This window comes from Nerophis ophidion, linkage group LG04, assembly GCF_033978795.1.
Source record: "Nerophis ophidion isolate RoL-2023_Sa linkage group LG04, RoL_Noph_v1.0, whole genome shotgun sequence".
Taxonomy (NCBI): domain Eukaryota; kingdom Metazoa; phylum Chordata; class Actinopteri; order Syngnathiformes; family Syngnathidae; genus Nerophis; species Nerophis ophidion.
Genome location: NC_084614.1, coordinates 8,085,470 through 8,109,487, shown reverse-complemented (window position 1 = coordinate 8,109,487; position 24,018 = coordinate 8,085,470). Strand labels below are relative to the sequence as shown.

At 41.5% G+C, this 24,018-nt stretch overlaps 1 protein-coding gene across 1 annotated transcript in view; it reads right to left on the bottom strand.

Annotated features, from left to right (window-relative positions):
• scp2a (sterol carrier protein 2a) overlaps positions 1-23,605 on the bottom strand; it is a 37,636-nt gene extending 14,031 nt beyond the window's left edge. Inside the window, exons 1-12 of the mRNA XM_061896909.1 lie at positions 23,446-23,605; positions 20,091-20,148; positions 19,948-20,019; positions 19,742-19,873; positions 16,280-16,344; positions 13,969-14,095; positions 13,848-13,911; positions 13,695-13,781; positions 13,460-13,610; positions 6,709-6,856; positions 4,429-4,536; positions 1,848-2,001 (exon numbers count right to left, since the gene is read on the bottom strand). Of these exons, the coding sequence (XP_061752893.1) occupies positions 1,848-2,001; positions 4,429-4,536; positions 6,709-6,856; positions 13,460-13,610; positions 13,695-13,781; positions 13,848-13,911; positions 13,969-14,095; positions 16,280-16,344; positions 19,742-19,873; positions 19,948-20,019; positions 20,091-20,148; positions 23,446-23,499 (1,220 nt within the window). The 5' untranslated portion in view covers positions 23,500-23,605. The remainder of the gene's footprint in view (positions 1-1,847; positions 2,002-4,428; positions 4,537-6,708; positions 6,857-13,459; positions 13,611-13,694; positions 13,782-13,847; positions 13,912-13,968; positions 14,096-16,279; positions 16,345-19,741; positions 19,874-19,947; positions 20,020-20,090; positions 20,149-23,445) is intronic.
• Between the last annotated feature and the right edge of the window lie 413 nt (positions 23,606-24,018).

Here is a 24,018-nt window from a genome sequence, read left to right as displayed (position 1 = left end):
CTCCTTCTATTTGCTTTTAAATGTCTAAACAACCTCGCGCCAACATATCTCTCCGACCTCCTTCAGCCTTACTCCCCTACTCGATCCCTAAGATCAGCCGATCAGCTGCTACTGACGGTCCCTGACACAAGGCTGAAGCTTAGAGGTGACAGAGCTTTCGCTGCTGCTGCTCCCAAGCTCTGGAACGACCTACCTCTGAGTGTTAGACAAGCCTCCTCTCTTCCTGTTTTCAAATCTCTCTTAAAAACATACTTTTATTCCTCGGCTTTTAACACTAAGCGATATCCATCCAGCAATGGCGCCCCATTATAGACCTGCTGTGAACCTGTTTTTATGTTTTATTTATTTATTTTTTATCATGTTCTGTTTGTGTTGTGTTTGCTTGGTCCTCGTATTATCTTTTAACCTGCCCATTGTACAGCACTTTAGCTACCCCTGTGGTAATTTAAAATGTGCTTTATAAATAAAGTTGATTTGATTTGATATATGTATATAGACATACAATATATATATATATATACACACACATATATATATATACAAATATATATGTATATACATACACCCACACACACACACACGCACGCATTATTCATGCGTTTGTTACGTCTCGCCTCGACTACTGTAACGTATTATTTTCGGGTCTCCCCATGTCTAGCATTAAAAGATTACAGTTGGTACAAAATGCGGCTGCTAGACTTTTGACAAGAACAAGAAAGTTTGATCACATTACGCCTGTACTGTATATACCTTTATATACATATATACATACATATATAACTATACTGGCTCACCTGCACTGGCTTCCTGTGCACTTAAGATGTGATTTTAAGGTTTTACTACTTACGTATAAAATACTACACGGTCTAGCTCCATCCTATCTTGCCGATTGTATTGTACCATATGTCCCGGCAAGAAATCTGCGTTCAAAGGACTCCGGCTTATTAGTGATTCCCAAAGCCCAAAAAAAGTCTGCGGGCTATAGAGCGTTTTCCGTTCGGGCTCCAGTACTCTGGAATGCCCTCCCGGTAACAGTTTGAGATGCCACCTCAGTAGAAGCATTTAAGTCTCACCTTAAAACTAATTTGTATACTCTAGCCTTTAAATAGACTCCCTTTTTAGACCAGTTGATCTGCCGTTTCTTTTCTTTTTCTTCTATGTCCCACTCTCCCTTGTGGAGGGGGTCCGGTCCGATCCGGTGGCCATGTACTGCTTGCCTGTGTATCGGCTGGGGACATCTCTGCGCTGCTGATACGCCTCCGCTTGGGATGGTTTCCTGCTGGCTCCGCTGTGAACGGGACTCTCGCTGCTGTGTTGGATCCGCTTTGGACTGGACTCTCGCGACTGTGTCATGTTAGACCCGCTCACTTCCTCCTCTCTAAGGTTCTCATAGTCATCATTGTCACCGACGTCCCACTGGGTCATTATTGTCACCGATGTCCCACTGGGTGTGAGTTTTCCTTGCCCTTATGTGGGCCTACCGAGGATGTCATGGTGGTTTGTGCAGCCCTTTGAGACACTAATGATTTAGGGCTATATAAGTAAACATTGATTGATTGATTGATGCACGCAGGACCATGACCATGATTTCTGTTTTGTTTGATCATCAGTTACAGACACAATTAAGGTATGTAAATGAACATTAAATATTTCTGTGTGAATAACTCATTTCAAACGTATAAATATGCGACTTGTAGTCCGCTGCGGCTAATATATGGAAACATATTTATGTCTTCTAAAATTTAGTGGGTGTGGTTTATAAACTGGTGTGCTCTATAGGCCGGAAAATAGGGTACTTCTGAATCGTCACAGCATTCCTAAGGTGAATGCACGTAGTTGCGAGTTACCTGCCATCCTGTGAGAAGCCCATCCTGTACAGAGTGACAACCACCGCTCCTCCCAGGCCAATGTTGTGCTGCAGGGCCACTTGGGCTCCAGGGACCTGCCTCCTGCCAGCCTGACCTCGCAGCTGCCAGCACAGCTCAGCGCACTGGGCCAGACCTGAGTCACAACACAGTCAATGTTGGGCTGAGTCCAAAGTGCGGCCCGGGGGACCCAGTTTTGTTGCGGCATGTTGTCGGGAAAAAACAACAGTGAAAATGTAAGGGGAAAACAGAAAAAAAAATTGGAAAGTAATGAGGAAAAAAAAGGACATTTTCAAACTAATTATAATAATATAATTAGTCAAAGTTGTATCTTTAAATACACAAAATATATATCATACATACATCATTTAAATTGTTTTTAAAAAAAGATACTAATAACCCCTCATCTAAAAAAGAAGAAACTGTTGAAATAAAAACATAAATACAAAAACATAGTTTAGTAACAAATTATAAATGATACTTACTTATGAATTAATTATTTTGAAAAAGAACAATAATAAACACTGTTAAATGGGTACCTGAACAGTCATTATTTCCGTACGGGCGGATTTTTGACACACCAGGTTATGCAGTTACACAATGGCGATATTATTATTATTATTATTATCATTATTATTATTATAGTCTTACAAGGGGGAAAATAGTAAAAACGGAAGAAAAAGACCTAAAAATCGGGATGTAATGAGATAAAGCTGAAATGTTCTAATGATTGATAATAATTGTACTTAGTCACCTATAAGACAGAGCTGACAACAAATTTAGTATTTAAATAAATATCACATCAGTTTTAAGTATTTTTTAAATGAAAAAATATCAGTATGCCCTCCGCATACTTTAACTTTTCAGTAGGTGGAAAAGGTTTGGACACATATACACACATACAAATATACACAAACATACATATATACACACACATATATATCATCAAAACTTATAAAATCACCTGAAGAGCAGGGAAACCTGTGAAACACGCTTGTCGGGATGAAATAGCCTTTGTTTTTTCCTGACCTGAGTGTATGTATATATATATATATATATATATAAATATATATAAAATTGGATATTAAGAGTATGTGAAAGTTTGACTCATACATTGTTCACTTCCGTGAAAACGTTCTGAAAGTTTTGTAATCAATCAGAAATATCAAGCAGCTAAAATGTGCCAACCATGGAAAAGTGTGACTCTAATGGATTTAAATGGGTGTAATTGTGAAATGTTTTATGGTGTTTGGATTTGTTTTAATATTATCCACAAAGTTCCGTGAGCAGGTTATTCTATATGTGATATTGTATGTTAACATTTATGTTAATTGCATTTTTTTTTTGCACCATGACTAGGGAAGGTCGTTTGGGTTGTGTTATATAATCAAATGCTGTGCTATTATTTCAAAGTACTTCTCCTAACTTGATTTACTCACATCGTCCACAAGATGGAAGCAAGTATGTAGCATTCAGAGACCACCTGATATTTTTAGATTCATTAGAAAGCACTCGGCGGTGCAATGTTTTGTTGAACTTGTGACGTCTCGTGGGCCGTAGTTTTGACGCCACTGGTCCAACACAAGTATCCAACATTGAAGTAATATTTATAAGTCCGAAAAGAGGAAAATAATCATGGGTCGCCCTTTGATTTTGTGATGTAAAACTACATTAACATATACAACTACATAGGATGCATCAATAATCCATTTGGAATTAAATCATAGCTCCTGAATCATAATCGAATGGTGAGGTTCCCAGAGACTACCACCTCATACTATATTTGTGTTAGAACAATTATGTATATATGATCACACAATTCTTATGCTTAAGGGTCGCTGCTATATTTTTAATCAATTGCGCTGAAGTTGTACTTTTTCTATCTGCGCAAAGCAAGTCGTCTCTTATCAGTGTTTTCAGACCTTGAATCGGCCTGCTGACTGCCAAAGGAACATGGAGTGCCGTGACGCAGACAGAGCAGAGACAGGGCAATATCACGAGTATCTGTATATTTGCATTTCACTAACAGTCATATATTGTGTCTAACTGGGGCTGTCGAGATTATCCCCTTCCCTCAGAGTACAGCCCAAAAAACGTCTCTCCTCAATTGAGCTAAATTTAACTCTGTCTCTGCATGACTCTTTGCTTCTTGTCTGTTCAATAGATGTCATCAGTGTTTGAACCTCACAATTTGCCTGCTGCATGTTTCAAAACATAGCAAAACGCCACAAGTAGCATCTAAGTACATTGTATTTTACTTGTTGGGGGAGGAAAAAAATCAGCATTTGATGTATTCGTGTTTACTTTTGTCCATTGTACGTCTGCAAAAACCCAATTAACCCGTTTGTTTTTTTTAAATAGAGCGGCTACCCCACGTTTGCACTCATAATCAGTTGTACACGCAGTCCTAGGAGATCACAAATAGTTTGTGCAATGTTATACTTTGCACATGCTGTTTAGAACAACCTACCATGCATGGAAAGTCAGGTGGAACACATGCCTCCTTGTGGACAATGTGTGCATTACACTGTAGGTGTACATCGAGCTGAAAGACGGTGCTTACCAGTGGCTCCTAAAGGATGTCCTTTGGAGATCAGGCCACCGCTGGGGTTGATCACAAACTTGCCGCCGTACGTGTTGTCTCCTCTGTCAATCAGATCACCTCCTTTACCTGTTGACAAATGCACTCAACTCTTAATTCAAAACACACATGATTGTGTGACTGTCCAAGAATTCAGACATACAAGGTACTATGCCAAAAAACTATTTATTATTATTATTATTATTATTGAGTGAATGTCCAAGCACTCACATATAAAAGATTATTCACCCCAAAAAAAATAGTATCTTAATTGTTATTATTATTATTATTATGTGAATGTCCAACCATTTGCAGATTTACACCAAAAAAATATCGATTTATCATATGTAATACGTAAATAATACACACTGCATGTATATATATATATATATATATATATATATATATATAATGTAGTAACCGACACCTTCATAACAATATATTAAAATATATACAATGTACACCCTGAAAGTATATATATAATGTAGTAATAGACACCTTCATAACAATATGTACAATATACACACTGCAAATATATATATATATAATGTAGTAACAGACACCTTCATAACAATATGTAATATGTACAATATACACATTGCAAGTATATATATATATATATGTATAGTAAGAGACACTTTCATAACAATATGTACTATGATCAATATTTATTGTAATTTGGTCATTTTAATCATTACCACAACTCATTTTCGATTCCGCATTGATTTTATTGCTCAAATCAACGGACTTCCTACTTCCGGAAACAAAGGCGAGTGTTCCTACTTCCGGAAACAAAGGCGAGTGTTCCTACTTCCTGCCGCAAAGGCGAGTGTTCCTACTTCCGGCGACAAAGGCGAGTGTTCCTACTTCCGGCGACAAAGGCGAGTGTTCCTACTTCCGGCGACAAGGGTGAGTGTTCCCACTTCTGGCAACAAAGGTGAGTGTTCTTACTTCCGGCAACAAAGGCGAGTGTTCCCACTTCTGGCAACAAAGGCGAGTGTTCCCACTTCTGGCAACAAAGGTGAGTGTTCTTACTTCCGGCAACAAAGGCGAATGTTCCCACTTCTGGCAACAAAAGTGAGTGTTCCTACTTCCGGCAACAAAGGTGAGTGTTCCTACTTCCGGCAACAAAGGTGAGTGTTCCTACTTCCGGCAACAAAGGCGAGTGTTCATACTTCCGGCAACAAAGGCGAGTGTTCATACTTCCGGCAACAAAGGCGAGTGTTCCTACTTCTGGCAACAAAGGCGAGTGTTCCTACTTCTGGCAACAAAGGCGAGTGTTCCTACTTCTGGCAACAAAGGCTAGTGTTCCTACTTCTGGCAACAAAGGCTAGTGTTCCTACTTCTGGCGACAAAGGCGAGTGTTCCTACTTCCGGCGACAAAGGCGAGTGTTCCTACTTCCGGCGACAAAGGCGAGTGTTCCTACTTCCGGCGACAAAGGCGAGTGTTCCTACTTACGGCGACAAAGGCGAGTGTTCCTACTTCCGGCAACAAAGGCCAGTGTTCCTACTTACGGCGACAAAGCCGAGTGTTCCTACTTCCGGCAACAAAGGCGAGTGTTCCCACTTCTGGCAACAAAGGCGAGTGTTTCTACTTCCGGCAACAAAGGCGAGTGTTCCCACTTCCGGCAACAAAGGCGAGTGTTCCCACTTCCGGCAACAAAGGCGAGTGTTCCCACTTCTGGCAACAAAAGTGAGTGTTCCTACTTCCGGCAACTAAGGCGAGCGTTCCTACTTCTGGCAACAAAGGTGAGTGTTCCTACTTCTGGCAACAAAGGCAAGTGTTCGTACTTTCGGCAACAAAGGCGAGTGTTCATTCTTCTGGCAATAAATTTGTATTGACTCACCTTCTGGAATGGATGTACAACCTTATCTTTTTGAACACAAATATACAGAGGATGGCTATATAAGCTGAGCGAGTACGATGTGAGGCTGAAATGTTGGCGGGACGAGAGCCGAGAGAGTTAGCTAGGACTGCCACGACTCGGTAGCGTAAATGTGAAGCTTGCTAAGCTACAGTATATATTTTTTTAATCGATGGAAGCTTCTTATATCTGGTGAGGAAAATACTGTTTAAAGAAAGTACATCGCAACGGAAGACAAACTGTTTGTGCTAGCAAACCCTGCAGTTGTGGAGACATTATACCCAAAATCAACTGGAAAAAACTCCCCCCGAATAATACTTGACAGATAAGATTGTTCATGTTTTCCACTCCGTACAGATTGGTGTCCTATCACATCGTGATGGGTGTGGCATCGTACCTTCAGGGCACAGTCCAAGGGCCTCGTAGGTGATGAGCTCGTTGGCAGAGAAGCAGTCGTGCAGCTCCACCACGCTCACGTCGTCCGGCGTCAGCCCCGCGGCGTCAAAACACTTTTTGGCAGCAACCCGAGACATGTCGTAACCCACCTGAACACAGACAGGAAGTGGGGCGTCCACAGCTGTCAATACAACGTATTACTGCATATATGTCGTCATTATTCGCAGATGTTAGCTTTACTTGGCTTAAGTGTGCATAGCACAGCATTTACCTATATGGCCAATTCCAAACAATAGTGCCCACTCATGGCGCAAATCAACTGCCACCAACACAGGAAGTCAACACACATAGTCACTGAACTTTGTGTGTGTTATAAGAAACCTCATTAGAAATTACACCCATTTATATACAGTGGTGGTCAAAAGTTTACATACACTTGTAAAGAACATCATGTCATGGCTGTCATTTCTGCAACTCTTATTTTTTTATTGATGTAGTGATTGGAGCACATATTTGTTGCTCACAAAAACGTTCACGAAGTTTGCTTCTTTTATGAATTTATTATGGCTCTCCTGAAAATGTGAGCTGGGTCAAAAGTAGACATACAGAAACGTTCATATTTGCTTACATGTCCCTTGGCAAGTTTTTGGGTCGCCATCCACAAGCTTCTGCTTGAATTTTTGACCACAAAATGGGTGCAGTTCAGCTAAATGTGTTGCCTTTCTTACATGGACTTGTTTCTTCGGCATTGTCCACACGTTTAAGTCGGGACTTTAGGAAGGTCGATCCAAAACCTTCATTCTAGCCTGATTTAGCCATTCCTTTACCACTTTTGAGGTGTGTTTGGCGTCATCGTCCTGTTGGAAAACCCAACTGCGCCCAAGACCCAACCTTAGGGTTGATGACTTGAGAGGTAATCCTCCTTTTTTGTTGTCCCATTTAAAGCAGCAGTTCTATTGGCAGCAAAACAGGCCCAGAGCATAATACTACCACCACCATGCTTGACAGTAGGCTTTGTGTTCCTGGGGTTGAAGGACTCACCTTTTCTCCTCCAAATATATTGCTGGTTATTCTTTCATCTGACCACAGAACTTTCTTCCAGCAGGTCTTATCTTAGTCCATGTGATGTCAGATGAAACAAAAATCACTATCACAAAAAAAATAAGAGTTGTAGAAATGATTGGAAAGTCAAGACAGCCGTGATATGATGTTCTTTACACGTGTATCTACACTTTTGACAACGACTGTATATACAGTGTCTTTAAAATGTACATCATTTTAGTAAAATATTTACTTTAGTCAATACAAGAGCCAGTTAATGATGTTTACATTGTTTCTTATGGGGAACTTTGCTTCAATATACAAACTTTTTTCCATCTTGAACCATGCTCAAGAACCAATTAAGTTTGTAAACTGAGGTTGCACTGTATTATGTACTGTGAGTAAGGATTAGGGTTGTCCCGATCGGATAGGCCGCCGATATTTGCCAAAAAATGTGTGTCGGCAAGGCATGGGAAAATGCCGATCCAGGTCCAGTTTTTTTTTTTTAAATTCCGGTCCGTGTTTTCCAACACACCAATTTAAATAATACATTCCACTTTTCTGCTGCTGCCTAATTTCCGTTCCGCATTTTCCAGCACACCTTCAACACATCCACAGGTATGTGTCCTAACCGTGTGAATTAAAAGTTACGGTAAAAATGTCAACTGTGTGGGATTATTTTACTCTACAAAATGAAAAAGATGAAGAGGTGGAGTGCAAAACATGCCACAATAAAGTCAAGCGTGGTGGTAAAATTGTAAGACATTTTAATGACTCTTGAGAGTGAGAGGCTTTTTAGCACAGCCTCACTGATCATAGATGAAGACAGGAGCAGACTGACACCTGAGCATCTTGAAGTGCTCGTCTTCGTTAGAAAGGATCTCCCCAAAATGCTCGGACTGCAGTTGTTTGCCCCCCCCTTAACAGGCAAACAATTGAAGGGATTGTGTAGATAGTTTATTTTTTTTAAGTTTACACTTGATCAAGAGCAAGTATTGATGCTGAGTTATAGAAATTTTATCCCACTCATGTTGTTTGTGTGTTTTGTTTTTTATTATTGCAGCCCTTTGAGACACTAGTGATTTAGGGCTATATAAGTAAACATTGATTGATTGATTATGTTTAAAGTTATGTTTAATGTTTAAAGCATTAATTGCACTTTATACTGTTCAATTTTTTACTGTTTAATGATGCCATTTCTGTTTGTCATAAATAATTGTGTCTATTGTGTGATTATCCTTGAATAAACAGGTCAGTTTCTTATTACCAACCCTTGTGTATTATTATTCAAACTCACCTAATTCAGCTGGCTAGTTGTTATCAAGAGTACTAAAACCCTTTTCAATATGAATCTGACAACTAAGTAGGCTAAATAACTTTAAACTTTAATACATGCTCGGATAGGCCAGTATCGGCCATTATTGGTTTCGGATCGGAAGTGCAAAAACATCGGTATCGGATCAGAAGTGCAAAAACCTGGATCAGGACATTCCTAGTAAGGATGGGGATAGTAATCGAGGTGGTATAGCTCAGTTGGTAGAGTGGCCGTGCCAGCAACTTCAGGGTTACAGGTTTGATCCCCGCTTCCGCCATCCAACTCACTGCCGTTGTGTCCCTTGGCAAGACACTTTGCCCACATTTCTCACTGGCACTCATCGAGGGCGGACGCTCCCCTTATCTCTCCTGCTTGCTTCTTTGTCTTGTCTTAACTTTTTTTGTTGTCTCTTTTTGCACTGCTCTCCAAATCTAAATATTGGAACTATTTAACTGGCCTCAACAAAATTGACAAGATCTTGGGTTGGGTGGACTTTTGGGAGAATAAGGAGTGCCACGTGCCTGGCGACCCTTTTCAGTGGAGGAGGTGAATATACCTGTATCTACCTCTCCCGTCCAAAGGCAAAACATAGTAACTCACTTCTAGCTGATTTTGAGAAAACAAAGGAAAACCAATCTATCTTGATGCTGTCTTACAAAGATTTACAAAGTCATCAAAAGTATAGATGTTTTCTTGAGCTTTCATTTTCTTGCCGATTGAGCCATGGATTGAATCTGCTCTCATGAACGTGTGCCCTTTCTCCAGATATTTTATCACAATCTCGGGTGGGCCCCATTCTGCGTTTGCACATTGGGCAAGAGCCGTGTACAGCGTCCAGTTTTTATTTTGACCTCCACAGTTATCTGCCCAAAAGAGTATGCAAAGGGAAGAATCAAGAACAATACATTTAATGAAGGTGCTTGCAACGTCCTGGGCCAATCTTCCAAATATCCCCTCGTGCCATAATATCACATAATCAGGTTGACAGTCGGCCCCCATTTGTGCAAATGTCTCATTAAAGACAATAAGGCGACTGACAAAGAAGCTCCGATTGGTCCCTTGAGATACTAGGTTTTTCTGTTGTATCTACGCGGTTATGTGGTAATTGCTAGGTCCTGCCATGCCCGTACCAGCTTACTTACGGAACAAATTACAATATCGCATACACTAATGTAAAGCATATCACCTAGGAACTCCAAAATTATTATCAGCTCAGTTTTGACCAACATTGAGTCACTGGGTTTTGCCTTTGGACGGGAGACCTGTTGGGCATGATGACAACAGGACATCTGCTGATTGGAGTAAGCTTTGCTCTGGTTTGTCCACAAACTGGAAGTTGCTGGCAGTCTTCAAAGAACCCCAAAGCTGCCACAAATGATTGGAGGATGCGGGAATAACTGTGGTCACTGCTGATTTTGGATCAGATCAGACTGTCTGCCCCACAGGATGAATTTGAGGACCAGTCATAGACAATTTAGAGTGAAAGGCAAATTTTAATTTCACTCGTATACATTGGATTGATTCCCTGGCTTGGAGACTCTACCGGAGGACACAACAAACTCCCTGTTGTTGTTGACTTTGGACTGACTATCGGCTATATGACATCAAGGCCGCGGAACAGAGACACGCGACAGGCTTACACACACACACATGCATCCACAAAAAAATATACCACACACACATACACCCCACCCCCAATCAAACGCCCTCGACGCAAATCCCATAGAAGTGATGGACGGATGGTCAGTGCCTGAGAGCTGCGGCCTGCCACCATGGCCCCCACTCCCTCCCCTCTGTTGCTAGAATTCTCAAGATTTACGTTGTAATATATATATATGCTTTGCTATGGAGGTTTATTCACACTTAGGAGCTCAGTCGAGATTGTATTTTGTTACTCATCCTTCCCCAGCGTTGACCTTTTTCCCCATGTTTTAAGGGGCGCTTTGTAGCGACCCATCAGCGTTCCATCCATCCATCCATCCATCATCTTCCGCTTATCCGAGGTCGGGTCGCGGGGGCAACAGCCTAAGCAGGGAAACCCAGACTTCCCTCTCCCCAGCCACTTTGTCTAGCTCTTCCCGGGGGATCCCGAGGCGTTCCCAGGCCAGCCGGGAGACATAGTCTTCCCAACGTGTCCTGGGTCTTCCCCGTGGCCTCCTACCGGTTGGACGTGCCCTAAACACCTCCCTAGGGAGGCGTTCGGGTGGCATCCTGACCAGATGCCCGAACCACCTCATCTGGCTCCTCTCGATGTGAAGGAGCAGCGGCTTTACTTTGAGTTCCTCCCGGATGGCAGAGCTTCTCACCCTATCTCTAAGGGAGAGCCCCACCACACGGCGGAGGAAACTCATTTCGGCCGCTTGTACCCGTGATCTTATCCTTTCGGTCATGACCCAAAGCTCATGACCATAGGTGAGGATGGGAACGTAGATCGACCGGTAAATTGAGAGCTTTGCCTTCCGGCTCAGCTCCTTCTTCACCACAACGGACCGGTACAACGTCCGCATTACTGAAGACGCCGCACCGATCCGCCTGTCGATCTCACGATCCACTCTTCCCTCACTCGTGAACAAGACTCCTAGGTACTTGAACTCCTCCACTTGGGGCAGGGTCCCCTCCCCAACCCGGAGATGGCACTCCACCCTTTTCCGGGCGAGAACCATGGACTCGGACTTGGAGGTGCTGATTCTCATTCCGGTCGCTTCACACTCGGCTGCGAACCGATCCAGCGAGAGCTGAAGATCCCGGTCAGATGAAGCCATCAGGACCACATCATCTGCAAAAAGCAGAGACCTAATCCTGCGGTTACCAAACCGGAACCCCTCAACGCCTTGACTGCGCCTAGAAATTCTGTCCATAAAAGTTATGAACAGAATCGGTGACAAAGGACAGCCTTGGCGGAGTCCAACCCTCACTGGAAATGTGTTCGACTTACTGCCGGCAATGCGGACCAAGCTCTGGCACTGATCGTACAGGGAACGGACCGCCACAATAAGACAGTCCGATACCCCATACTCTCTGAGCACTCCCCACAGGACTTCCCGAGGGACACGGTCGAATGCCTTCTCCAAGTCCACAAAGCACATGTAGACTGGTTGGGCAAACTCCCATGCACCCTCAAGAACCCTGCCGAGTGTATAGAGCTGGTCCACAGTTCCACGACCAGGACGAAAACCACACTGTTCCTCCTGAATCCGAGATTCGACTATCCGACGTAGCCTCCTCTCCAGTACACCTGAATAAACCTTACCGGGAAGGCTGAGGAGTGTGATCCCACGATAGTTGGAACACACCCTCCGGTCCCCCTTCTTAAAGAGAGGAACCACCACCCCGGTCTGCCAATCCAGAGGTACCGCCCCCGATGTCCACGCGATGCTGCAAAGTCTTGTCAACCAAGACAGCCCCACAGCATCCAGAGCCTTAAGGAACTCCGGGCGGATCTCGTCCACCCCTGGGGCCTTGCCACCGAGGAGCTTTTTAACTACCTCAGCGACCTCAGCCCCAGAAATAGGTGAGTCCACCACAGATTCCCCAGGCACTGCTTCCTCATAGGAAGACGTGTTGGTGGGATTGAGGAGGTCTTCGAAGTATTCCTTCCACCTATCCACAACCTATCCATCAGCGTTCCTGTTCTGTAAAGTTAAGGTGCCAATCATTGTCACACACACACACACTAAGTGTGTCGAAATTATCCTCTGCATTTGACCCATCACCCTTGATCACCCCCTAAGGGGTGAGGGGAGCAGTGAGCAGCAGCAGTGGCCACGCCCGGGAATCATTTTTGGTGATTCAACCCCCAATTCCAACCCTTGATGCTTAGTGCCAAGCAGTGAAGTGAATTATTATAGTGAATTATATTTATATAGCGCTTTTCTCTAGTGACTCAAAGCGCTTTACATAGTGAAACCCAATATCTAAGTTACATTTAAAGCAGCGTGGGTGGCACTGGGAGCAGGTGGGTAAAGTGCCTTGCCCAAGGACACAACGGCAGTCACTAGAATGGCGGAAGCGGGAATCGAACCTGCAACCCTCAAGTTGCTGGCACGGCCACTCTACCAACCGAGCTATGCCGCCCCAAGCAGGGAGGTAATGGGTCCCATTTTTATTGTCTTTGGTATGACTCGGTCGGGGTTTGAACCCACGACCTGCCCATCTCAGGCTAGGTCGTGCTAAAAACAAAGTTTGGTTATACTTATGCAATGACAATAAAGACCCATCCTATCCTATCCTGCTCCTAGTGCCACCCACAATGGTTTAAATATAACTTAGATATTGGCTTTCACCATGCAAAGCGCTTTGAGTCCCTCGAGAAAAAGCGCTATATAAATATAATACTTAGGAATGGTATGAAATGTCCATTTAATGAAGTAAAAATGGAGAAGCTGTTGATCCTCACCATCTTAATGCAACTGTTCTGGTCAAAGGTAGAGGCCAGGTCAGTCACCATCTCCTGGGCCAGGATCTCCACTGCTTGCTTCTCCAGACCGTGTCGCCTGACAAAGTCCTCGCTGGCCAAAACCGCAGCACCGGCACCGTCCGACGTGGGGCTGGTGTGAGAAGACAATCCGGATCACAGACGCTGGATTCTCCCGAGGAGTGTTTTTTTTTTCCCCCTTTCATCTCGGACTCACCAGCACTGCAGCAGAGTCAAGAACTCAAACACCTTCCTGGAGTCCTTCACCTGCTCCAAAGTGTACTCATCCTGGAACTGAGAGTAACTACACACATCCATAGCCCAGCAAGTTCTCCGGTGGACATTGGTAGTCTTTTTGGTTGGAACTTACGGGTTGTTGGTGGAATGTTTGTGGTTCTTCCAGGCAATTTTGGCAAAGTGCTCCGGCTTAGTGCCTGAAAAGGACCTCTGGTTACCAATCAATAGTTGCTGTGAAATGAGGACGCAGCTACCATATTTCTCCATGTGCTCCCTGCCAGCGTTGCCAAACATCTGCGCAGCCGGGGGAGCTTCCACCATGCCGTAGCGGTTTATCATCACCTCCATGTGCTTGTCCATGGGACTGGTCCTGTCCATGTACTAGGGGAGGAACATCCAAGTGGGTTCTTATCATTATGGACAAACCATAATGATAAATGAAGTTGTCAGGTTGTGTAAATGGTAAATAAAAAGAGAATACATCCATCCATCCATTTTCTACCGCTTATTCCCTTTTGCGGTCGCGGGGGGCGCTGGCGCCTATCTCAGCTACAATCAGGCGGAAGGCGGGGTACAGCCTGGACAAGTCGCCACCTCATCGCAGGGCCAACACAGATAGACAGACAACATTCACACTCACATTCACACATCCTTTTAAACTTATATTCAATTGAATAGACTGCAAAGACAAGATATTTAACATTCAAACTGGTAAACTCTTGTTATTTTTTGCAAATGTTAGCTCATTTGGATTTTGATGCCTGCAACATGTTTCAAAAAAGCTGGCACACATGGCAAAAAAGACAGAGTTGAGGAATGCTCATCAAAGACTTATTTTGAACATCCCACAGGTGAACGGGCTAATTTGGAACAGGTGGGTGCCATGATTGGGTGAAATTAAATGTTCAGTCGTTCACAAACAAGGACGGGACGAGGGTCAGCATTTTGTCAACGTATGCGTGAGCAAATTGTTTGAGAACAACATTTCTCAAGCAGCTATTAAAAGGAATTGAGGGATTTCACCATCTACACTCTGTAATATCATCAAAAAGGTTCACTGCACGTAAGCCATGATACTACGGACCTTGGATCCATCACCCTTTGATCCCTACTGCATCAAAAAGCGACATCAGTGTGAAAAGGATATCACCGCATGGGCTAAGGAACACTTCAGAAAACCACTGTCAGTAACTACAATTGGGCACTAAATCTGTAAGTGCAAGTTTAAACTCTACAATGCAAAGCCATAGCCATTTATCAACAACACCCAGAAACACTTCGCTGGGCCCGAGCTCATCTAAGAAGGACTGATGCGAAGTGGAAAAGTGTTCTGTGGTCTAACGAGACCACATTTCTAAATTGTTTTTGGACGTTGTGTCCTCCGGAACAAAGAGGAAAAGAACCATCCGGATAGTTCTGGGCGCAAAGATTAAAAGGCAGCCTGTGTGATGGTATGGGGGTGTATTAACTTACACATCTGTGAAGGCACCAATAATGTTGAAAGGTACATACAGCTTTTGTAGCAACATATATTTTTATCTTGGACGCCCCTGCTTATTTCAGCAAGACAATGTTACAACAGCTTAGTAAAAGAGGTGGGTACTAGACTGGCTTGCCTGTAGTCCAGACATTGAAAATGTGTGGTGCAATGTGAAGGCTAAAATAGTCGAAGGGAGACTGTTGAACAACTTAAGCTGTACATCAAGCAAGAATGGGAAAGAATTCCACTTCAAAAATGTGTCTCCTCAGTTCCCAAACCTTTACTGAGTGTTGTTAAAAGGAAAGGCCATGTAACACACTGGTAAAAAATGCCAAAGTGTTGCAGCCATTAAATTCCAAGTTCATGATTATTTGCAAAAAATCACAAAGTTTCTCAGTGTGAACATGAAATATCGTGTCTTTGCAGTTTATTCAATTGAATATAAGTTGAAAAGGATGTGTTGTATTCTCTTTTAATTTACCATTTACTCAACCTGAAAACTTTACTGCTTTGTAATACTGCAACATGAATGAATGCGTGATCCAAAAATGTTCTTCTAAAATCAAAATGAGTACTTAAATATCTGCTGGAGTCGTGATTTTAAAGTAATTTATCCATCAAATTGTACATGTTACGGTAAAAAACTGGTCACAATTTTTACTGTGATTATTTATTTATTTATTTTTTTTAAATGGTGGAATTGTTTTTCTACTACTAGTATTACTCTGTCATAATAACAACGATAGATTTTACAGGAAAAACATTGGGACTGTTTTTCAATTTTCAGTTATATGCTGTAAAAAATACTTTACTTTACTGTAAAATATACAGATTTTTTTTTACAGAAAACTATAATTAATAGATAATTATGTACTAACATCACGAGGCAGTTTACTGTATATTTGTTATTCACTGTTACATGTGGCCCTCAATGAAAACCAGTCTTACACCCCTGCTCTAGCCTTTAGACCCTTTTTAATAGACCAGTTGATCTGCCGTCTCTCTTTTCTGCTCTGCCCCCCTTTCCTGTGTAATTATTATTTTGTAATGTGAAGTAGAACGTGGGAATGTGTTTTAGTTCTTACCTTCGATGACAAAGAGCCTCTCTCCATCTTCTCAAATCCAAGCGCGAGCACACAATCAGCAAGACCTGCAAAGTCAAACGAAGAACGCCAGCCTTCATTTTCAAATAGTTTTGGGATGCGGGTGATATTCATTAAATTAAGAAAATAAATGATCAAAAATATGGTAAAGCAATCCCAGCATACCGCTGCTCGCGTAACGCCAACAAAGAAAGCTTAATTCATCCCTGAAGATATATAGAAGCTGCTGATGGTGTGTTTGATGGAGGAGGTACTGTAAAAGTCCAAAAGTATTATATTTAATCATAAAACTACAGCCTATAATATTGTTTTTATACAACATTTAATAATAATAATAATAGATTTGATATGTAAAAATGACTTTACATTGAGCAAACAACCTCAAAGTGCTACAGTGTATTAAAAAAAAAGATAAAAATAAAAACTAGAACTAGCACGCATATATCTAAAAAAAAAGGCTTTTTTTAAAGAAGGCTTTGTAAGCCGTTTTTAAAAGCATCCACAGTCTGTGGTGCCCTCAGGTGGTCAGGGAGAGCGAGGCGTTCCACGGACTGGGAGTAGCGAAGCAGAAAGCCTGGTCTCTAATTGTTCGTAGCTTTGTCCTCGGAGGTTGGAGGAGGTCTGCCTGTCCGGAGCGGAGGTGTCGCGTGGAGGATTTGGGGGTGAGCAGTTCTTTGAGGTAGAAGGGGGGCATTATCATGGAGGGACTGGTGAGTTAGTACGGAGACTTTGTATTCAATACTGAGTGGATTTCTCATCGAAAAGTTAGTTTTTTATTCTTTTTATCAGGCCCGTCTTCAAAGTCAAACCTTCCAACTTTCATTGTGTCTACCGTATTTATTTTTTTAAAATCAAAAATGGACAGTGCGCCCTATAATCAGGTGCACCTATGTTAAACATGCTTGTGCATACCAACCTCCAAGCAATGTTATTTGGTGACCAGTAGATGGCAGCCACACAAAATAGAGACGTTTGGACTGCAGGTCGACGCCTGTTAAATAAATGACGCTAGCAAGCAACATCAAACTTTAAATGTTTTAATGAGAATATAGAACATTACATAAAAATCTATCAAAATGTTTTAGTAGGACTTTGGTAATCTACGAAGCCGCATCGCTTGATGGATTGTGGGAGCATTACAGCTACCATAGTCAGACGTACTGTGCTTCAACATACAGTATTATTATGGTGTGTGTATAAGGACTCCAAAATGGCACCTATTAGGTGTTTTGTTTCGCAATATAATGCAAAACCAACTTTTCTTACCTTCTGGTACCTGCTGATGTGTATTTGGGATCTGCATATGTCCTGAAAATGTCCTCCTTTTTCTTTTTACTCTTTATTGTGGGGCATTCATCCACCGCTGCTGCCGTTTCGAATACAAAGCGGCGTACACGTCTAACTTGTATCTGTCGGTATGGAAGCGCTAAAAAGTACTACAAAGAAGACACTGTCAAAGTGGAGGCACGTAAATAAGACCGCCCACAAAACGACGCATCCTGAAGAGACTGTCATTTATGGAACATTTTGAGCAGAGAACCACCATTACATGTTATGTAGACCACAAGGAAGTCTTTACATGTATAAAATAAAAAATGAATAAAAAAAAAAATCATAATTTATCATAATCATAATGAAGCTTTTTTAAAACTTGATTTAGACTCCCTCGGTCCTTCTTCCATCTTCTACAGCTTTTTATCTGGTAAAACTGCTTCCGGGTAAACGTGTTTTAAGCCCCTCAACGCTTCCATGAAACCGTTAAAAAAAGAGAATGTGAAAAAAAAGTTGATCATGAACACAAATATTGGCTTCAAACACAGGTCATTTATTTTTTCAGTGTTTGTACTTATTTGTTTTCTACAATGTTATGTTTACTCTTTGATACCAAATCTTACTGGCAGTGTTCTGCCTATTTCATTGTAGACTCTTACCGACCCCTACTGGCGACAGGAAATTACTACGCTTGATTTGTTTAGGCACTTCCGGGTCGACGATTTCAGGAAGTCAGTTTAAGAGATAAATGAGAAGTTGTGTTAGTTCTTACAAACTTTGGAAAACATAAGTCTGCAAGTAAACTGTTTAACTTGTTTATACTTCAATATTAAGGTGGAAATTGGTTCAATTTGATAGTCAGATGCTTAAGGAAAAACTATTTTTATGCACTGTTTTAATGGATCTTTCGAGGACCAGTCATATTGTTAGAATAATTTTATCTAAGTTATCAGAAAAACTTTGCGTTGAAATGAGTTCCCAGAGAGAAGACCAAAAGCTGTCTTTGAATCTACCAAGAATGCGGCTCATAAAACTCCACTGTGTAGGGGGGGGAAGCAACATTTAGGTGTTTGTTTCTTTTATGTATTGTTATCATCCATCCATCCATTTTCTACCGCTTATTCCCTTTCGGGGTCGCCGGGGGCGCTGGCGCCTATCTCAGCTACAATCGGGCGGAAGGCGGGGTACACCCTGGACAAGTTGACACCTCATCGCAGGGCCAACACAGATAGACAGACAACATTCACACTCATATTCACACACTAGGGCCAATTTTAGTGTTGCCAATCAACCTATCCCCAGGTGCATGTCTTTGGAAGTGGGAGGGAGCCGGAGTACCCGGAGGGAACCCACGCTTTCACGGGGAGAACATGCAAACTCCACACAGAAAGATCCCGAGCCTGGATTTGAACCCAGGACTGCAGGAACTTCGTATTGTGAGGCAGACGCACTAACCCCTCTGACAACGTGAAGCCTGTATTGTTATCAACAGAAAGATATTGTCTGACCCAAGAAATACAGAAGCGAAGGGGAAGCAGTACCAGACCCCCCTGCAGGCATCGCTTTTTGAACTCTTTTACAAACCCTTTTTTGAACTCTTTTACGAACACCTTTTTGAACTCTTTTGCGACCCCGTCCCTTTGGAAGCAGCTGTTGCCATGTAGTCAGGGAAGGTCCAAATAAAAGAAGGAGGCGTGCAATCTTTTGGCACAGCGTACTGAGACACTGTACAAGGGTACATTGTCCGGGCGTCTCTCCTCAAATTGAGCCAAATTGAATTCTGTCTCTGTTTAATTCTTTGCTTCTTGTCTTGGTTAATAGATGTCATCAGTGTTTGAACCTGACACATATATTTACACCATCGAAATAATTTCAACACTCAAAAGTATTTCTTTGATGATTTGTCATTGTGTGTATTTCAGTTTTACAAGTAAAGTCCAAGAGAAAAGTAAAGATAAATGCAAGATTAAATGGATTAATCGGCTTTGGAACTTTATTGGAAGGACTTGGATTGTTAGCTGTTTAACTTCAATAGAATCAGTGATTCCATTTCTCTATTATGTATCACAATCTGCTTACTTCCTTCTTTAAATAAAAAAGCCACAGATTGGACTGATCGTGGACTATGGACTCCATCTAACAACTTAATTGACTAGGTCCTCCCCAACTCACCTCCCTGGACCAGCTGGCGGGCCATGAAGAGCGCGGTGGAGCCCGTGGAGCAATTGTTGTTGACGTTGATGATGGGGATCCCGCTCAAGCCCAGGCTGTGGTAGATGGCCCTCTGCCCACACGTGGAGTCGCCTGACACGGTCACAGAGAAGAGGGTGGATGTGCTGAGAGATTATTGGCAGACAGTGGGCCCAATGTGGCGTTACCGTAGACATATCCCACACAGGCTTGCTCTATGGCCGAGTACGGGATCCCTGCGTCCGCCAGAGCCTTCTGACCTAAAACGGAAGATAAGAGATGTCCAAGCCGTGCACTTGGATCTGGGTCCATATTGTGTTCAGATAAGCACCAGCTTCCTTGGCCATGTCAGGGTAGTCGTAGTCCCCACGGGCTCCAGGCTTGTCAAACTGTGGCAAGAACACACGAATGTCAGCAAGTCCTGCATCGGACTAGGACTGCAACGAACCACTAGTTTTATTGTGCATTAGTCGATGATTATCTCAACGATTACTCGACTATTCGGATCAAAAATTGTACACAGTCTGCAACTAACCACTCTTTTCACTAATTAATCAATGATTATCTTAACGATTAGTCTACGAATCAGATAATAAATCGTACACAGGTTGCAACTAACCACTGTTTCATTGTCCATTAGTCAACGATTATCTCAACGAATAGTCGACTAATTGGATAATAAATCATACACATGCCGCAACTTACCACTGTTTTCATTATCCATTAGTCAATAATTATCTTAGCGATTAGTCGACGAATCGGATGATAAATCATACACAGGCTGCAACTAGTGTTTAGTCAATAATTATCCTAACGATTAGTCGACAAATCGGATAATAAATCGTACACAGGCTACAACTAACCACTGTTTTCATTATCCATTAGTCAACGATTATCTTAACGATTAGTTGACTAATCGGATAATAAATCGTACGCCGGCTGCAACCAACCACTGTTTCAATTGATTAGTCAATAATTATCTTAGCGATTAGTCGGCTAATCGGATAATAAATCGTACACAGGCTGCAACTAACCACTGTTTTAAATGATTAGTCAATAATTATCTTAGCGATTAGTCGGCTAATCGGATAATAAATCATACACACGCTGCAACTAAACACTGTTTTTCAAAGTCGACTAGTCAATGATTACCTTAACGATTAGTCAACTAATCGGATAATAAATTGTAAACAGGCTGCAGCTAACCACTGTTTTCATTATCAGTTAGTCAATAATTATCTTAGCGATTAGTCGACGAATCGGATGATAAATCATACACAGGCTGCAAATAGTGTTTAGTCAATAATTATCCTAACGATTAGTCGACAAATCGGATAATAAATCGTACACAGGCTACAACTGTTTTCATTATCCATTAGTCAACGATTATCTTAACGATTAGTTGACTAATCGGATAATGAATCGTACGCAGGCTGCAACTAACCACTGTTTCAATTGATTAGTCAATAATTATCTTAGCGATTAGTCGGCTAATCGGATAATAAATCATACACAAGCTGCAACTAAACACTGTTTTTCAAAGTCGACTAGTCAATGATTACCTTAACGATTAGTCAACTAATCGGATAATAAATCGTACACGGGCTGCAGCTAACCACTGTTTTCATTGATTAGTCAATATTTATCTTAGCGATTTGTCGACTAATCGAATAACAAATCGTACACAGGCTGCAGCTAACCACTGTTTTCAAATCGGATAATAAATCGTACATAGCTATCCTAGCTTTATACATGTATATGTATTATTGCTGCATTGTTAAAATGCTCTTTTGAATTTTTTTAGGTAAAAGAAAATTCAAAATAGTGATGTCACGTAGGTGTTTACGATGAAAACACAAATACAATAACAGAATAATCCCCACCAATAGAATAATATATTACGTGATTCTGACTCCCATGTTGTCTTATAACTGCTACCAAATGACGATAACAACGAGCCAGTCTTATGAATAAAGAGTCATGACTCTCCCAAAAGAGTCATGAATTTTTACTCAACACAAATGATAACAACGAGCCAGTCTTTTGAAGAAAAAGAGTCATGACTCTATTCAAAGAGTCATGACTCTTTACTCAGCACAAATAAAAAAATATAACAGAATAATACCACCAATAGAGTAATATATTACGTGATTACGTGTTATCTTATAACTGCTACCAAATGACGATAACAACGAGCCAGTCTTATGACTAAAGAGTCATGACTCTCCCAAAGAAACATGACTCTTTACTCAACAAAATAAAATAATATAACACAATAATTCCCACCAATAGAGTAATATGTTACGTGATTCCGACTCCAATGTTATCTTATAGCTGGTACCAAATGATGATAACAACGAGCCAGTCTTATGAAAAAAAGAGTCATGACTCTCCCAGTCAACAAAATAAAATAACATAATTCCCACCATTAGAGTAATATGTTACGTGATTCCGACTCCCATGTTATCTTATAAATGCTACCAATTGACGATAACAACGAGCCAGTCTTATGAATAAAGAGTCATGACTCGTGGAAGAGAGTCATGACTTTTTACTCAACACAAATAAAATAATATAACAGAATAATTCCCACCAATATAGTAATAAATTACGTGATTCCGACTCCCATGTTATCTTATAACTGCTACCAAATGACGATAACAACAAGCCAGTCTTGTGAATAAAGAGTCATGACTCTCCAAAAAGAGTCATGACTCTTTACTCTACACAAACAAAATAAAATAAGAGAAACATTTCCACCAATAGAGTAATATATTACGTGATTCTGACACGCATGTTATCTTATAACCGCTACCAAATGAAGATAACGAGCCAGTCTTTTGAAAAAAAAAAAAGAGTCATGACTCTTCCAAAGAAGCATGACTCTTTACTCAACAAAATAAAATACTATAACATAATAATTCCCACCAATAGAGTAATATGTAACGTGATTCCGACTCCCAGGTTATCTTATAACTGCTAGCGAATAACAATAACAACGAGCCAGTCTCATGAATAAAGAGTCATGACTCTTGAAAGAGAGTCATGACTCTTCACTCAACACAAATAAAATAATATAACGGGATAATTCCCACCAATATAGTAATAAATTACGTGATTCCGACTCCCATGTTATCTTATAACTGCTACCAAATGACGATAACAACGAGCCAGTCTTATGAATAAAGAGTCATGATTCTCCCAAAAGAGTCATGACTCTTGGAATAGAGTCATGATTCTTTACTCAACACAAATAAAATAATACAACAGAATAATTCCCACCATAGAGTAATATATTACGTGATTCTGACACGCATGTTATCTTATAACTGCTACCAAATGACGATAACAACGAGCCAGTCTTTTGGATAAAGAGTCATGACTCTTTGAAGAGAGTCATGACTCTTTACTCAACACAGGCGTGTTTGCGTTGTAAATGAACTCTGGACTGGTGTCATTAGATAACCTTTAACACAACTTAAGCCATTAAACAACAAGAAAGTAATGTCAAATTTTGTTTTTCATGATTTTAGAAAGCCGCCAAAGCCAATGTTCGAGTGTTAAATCACCTCTTGACCACTTTTGGGATGCTTTGACAACAATGTTTGTCCCAGGCTGCCACTGCAACCGGAAGACGTTTGACACAGAAATGCGTCGACAGACGGACTTTATTCGCCTTAAATTACCTTCGTCATCCCAACGCCGACCACAAAAACCCTGTTATTGTTCCGAGGAGCCATCACAGTTGGTGGAGGACGACGTCGCTTGAGTTGCTTTGCTAGCCAGCCTCACAGTCACAACCTCCTTTTCCGGGCTACGGACATTGGGAAAGATCGTCTATGAGGAGATAAGCGAAGAGGCGTCACTCGCGGTGTTACAGTCCTGGCGTTTCTTTGTTGCAAGTCAAAATATTTCATTAGTTTACTGCATTAGTTAGAAGTGTATTAATAGTGAGGAGCATTTAGTACAGTCTGACTTTAGTCCCTAGCTTTTAGGATGGGTTTTAAGTGGAATAAGTAATAGGCGGAGTGAGTGCTCTTGCGGTTCTTCTCCACTATTAGAGTATAAAACAGGGGTCAGCAACCTTTTTGAAAACAAGAACTACTTCTTGGGTACTGATTCATGCCAAGGGCTACCAGTTTGATACACACTTCAATAAATTGCCAGAAATAGCCAATTTGTTCAATTTACCTTTAATAAATAAATCTATATATATATATATATAAATGGGTATTCTGTGGGCTTCACGGTGGCAGAGG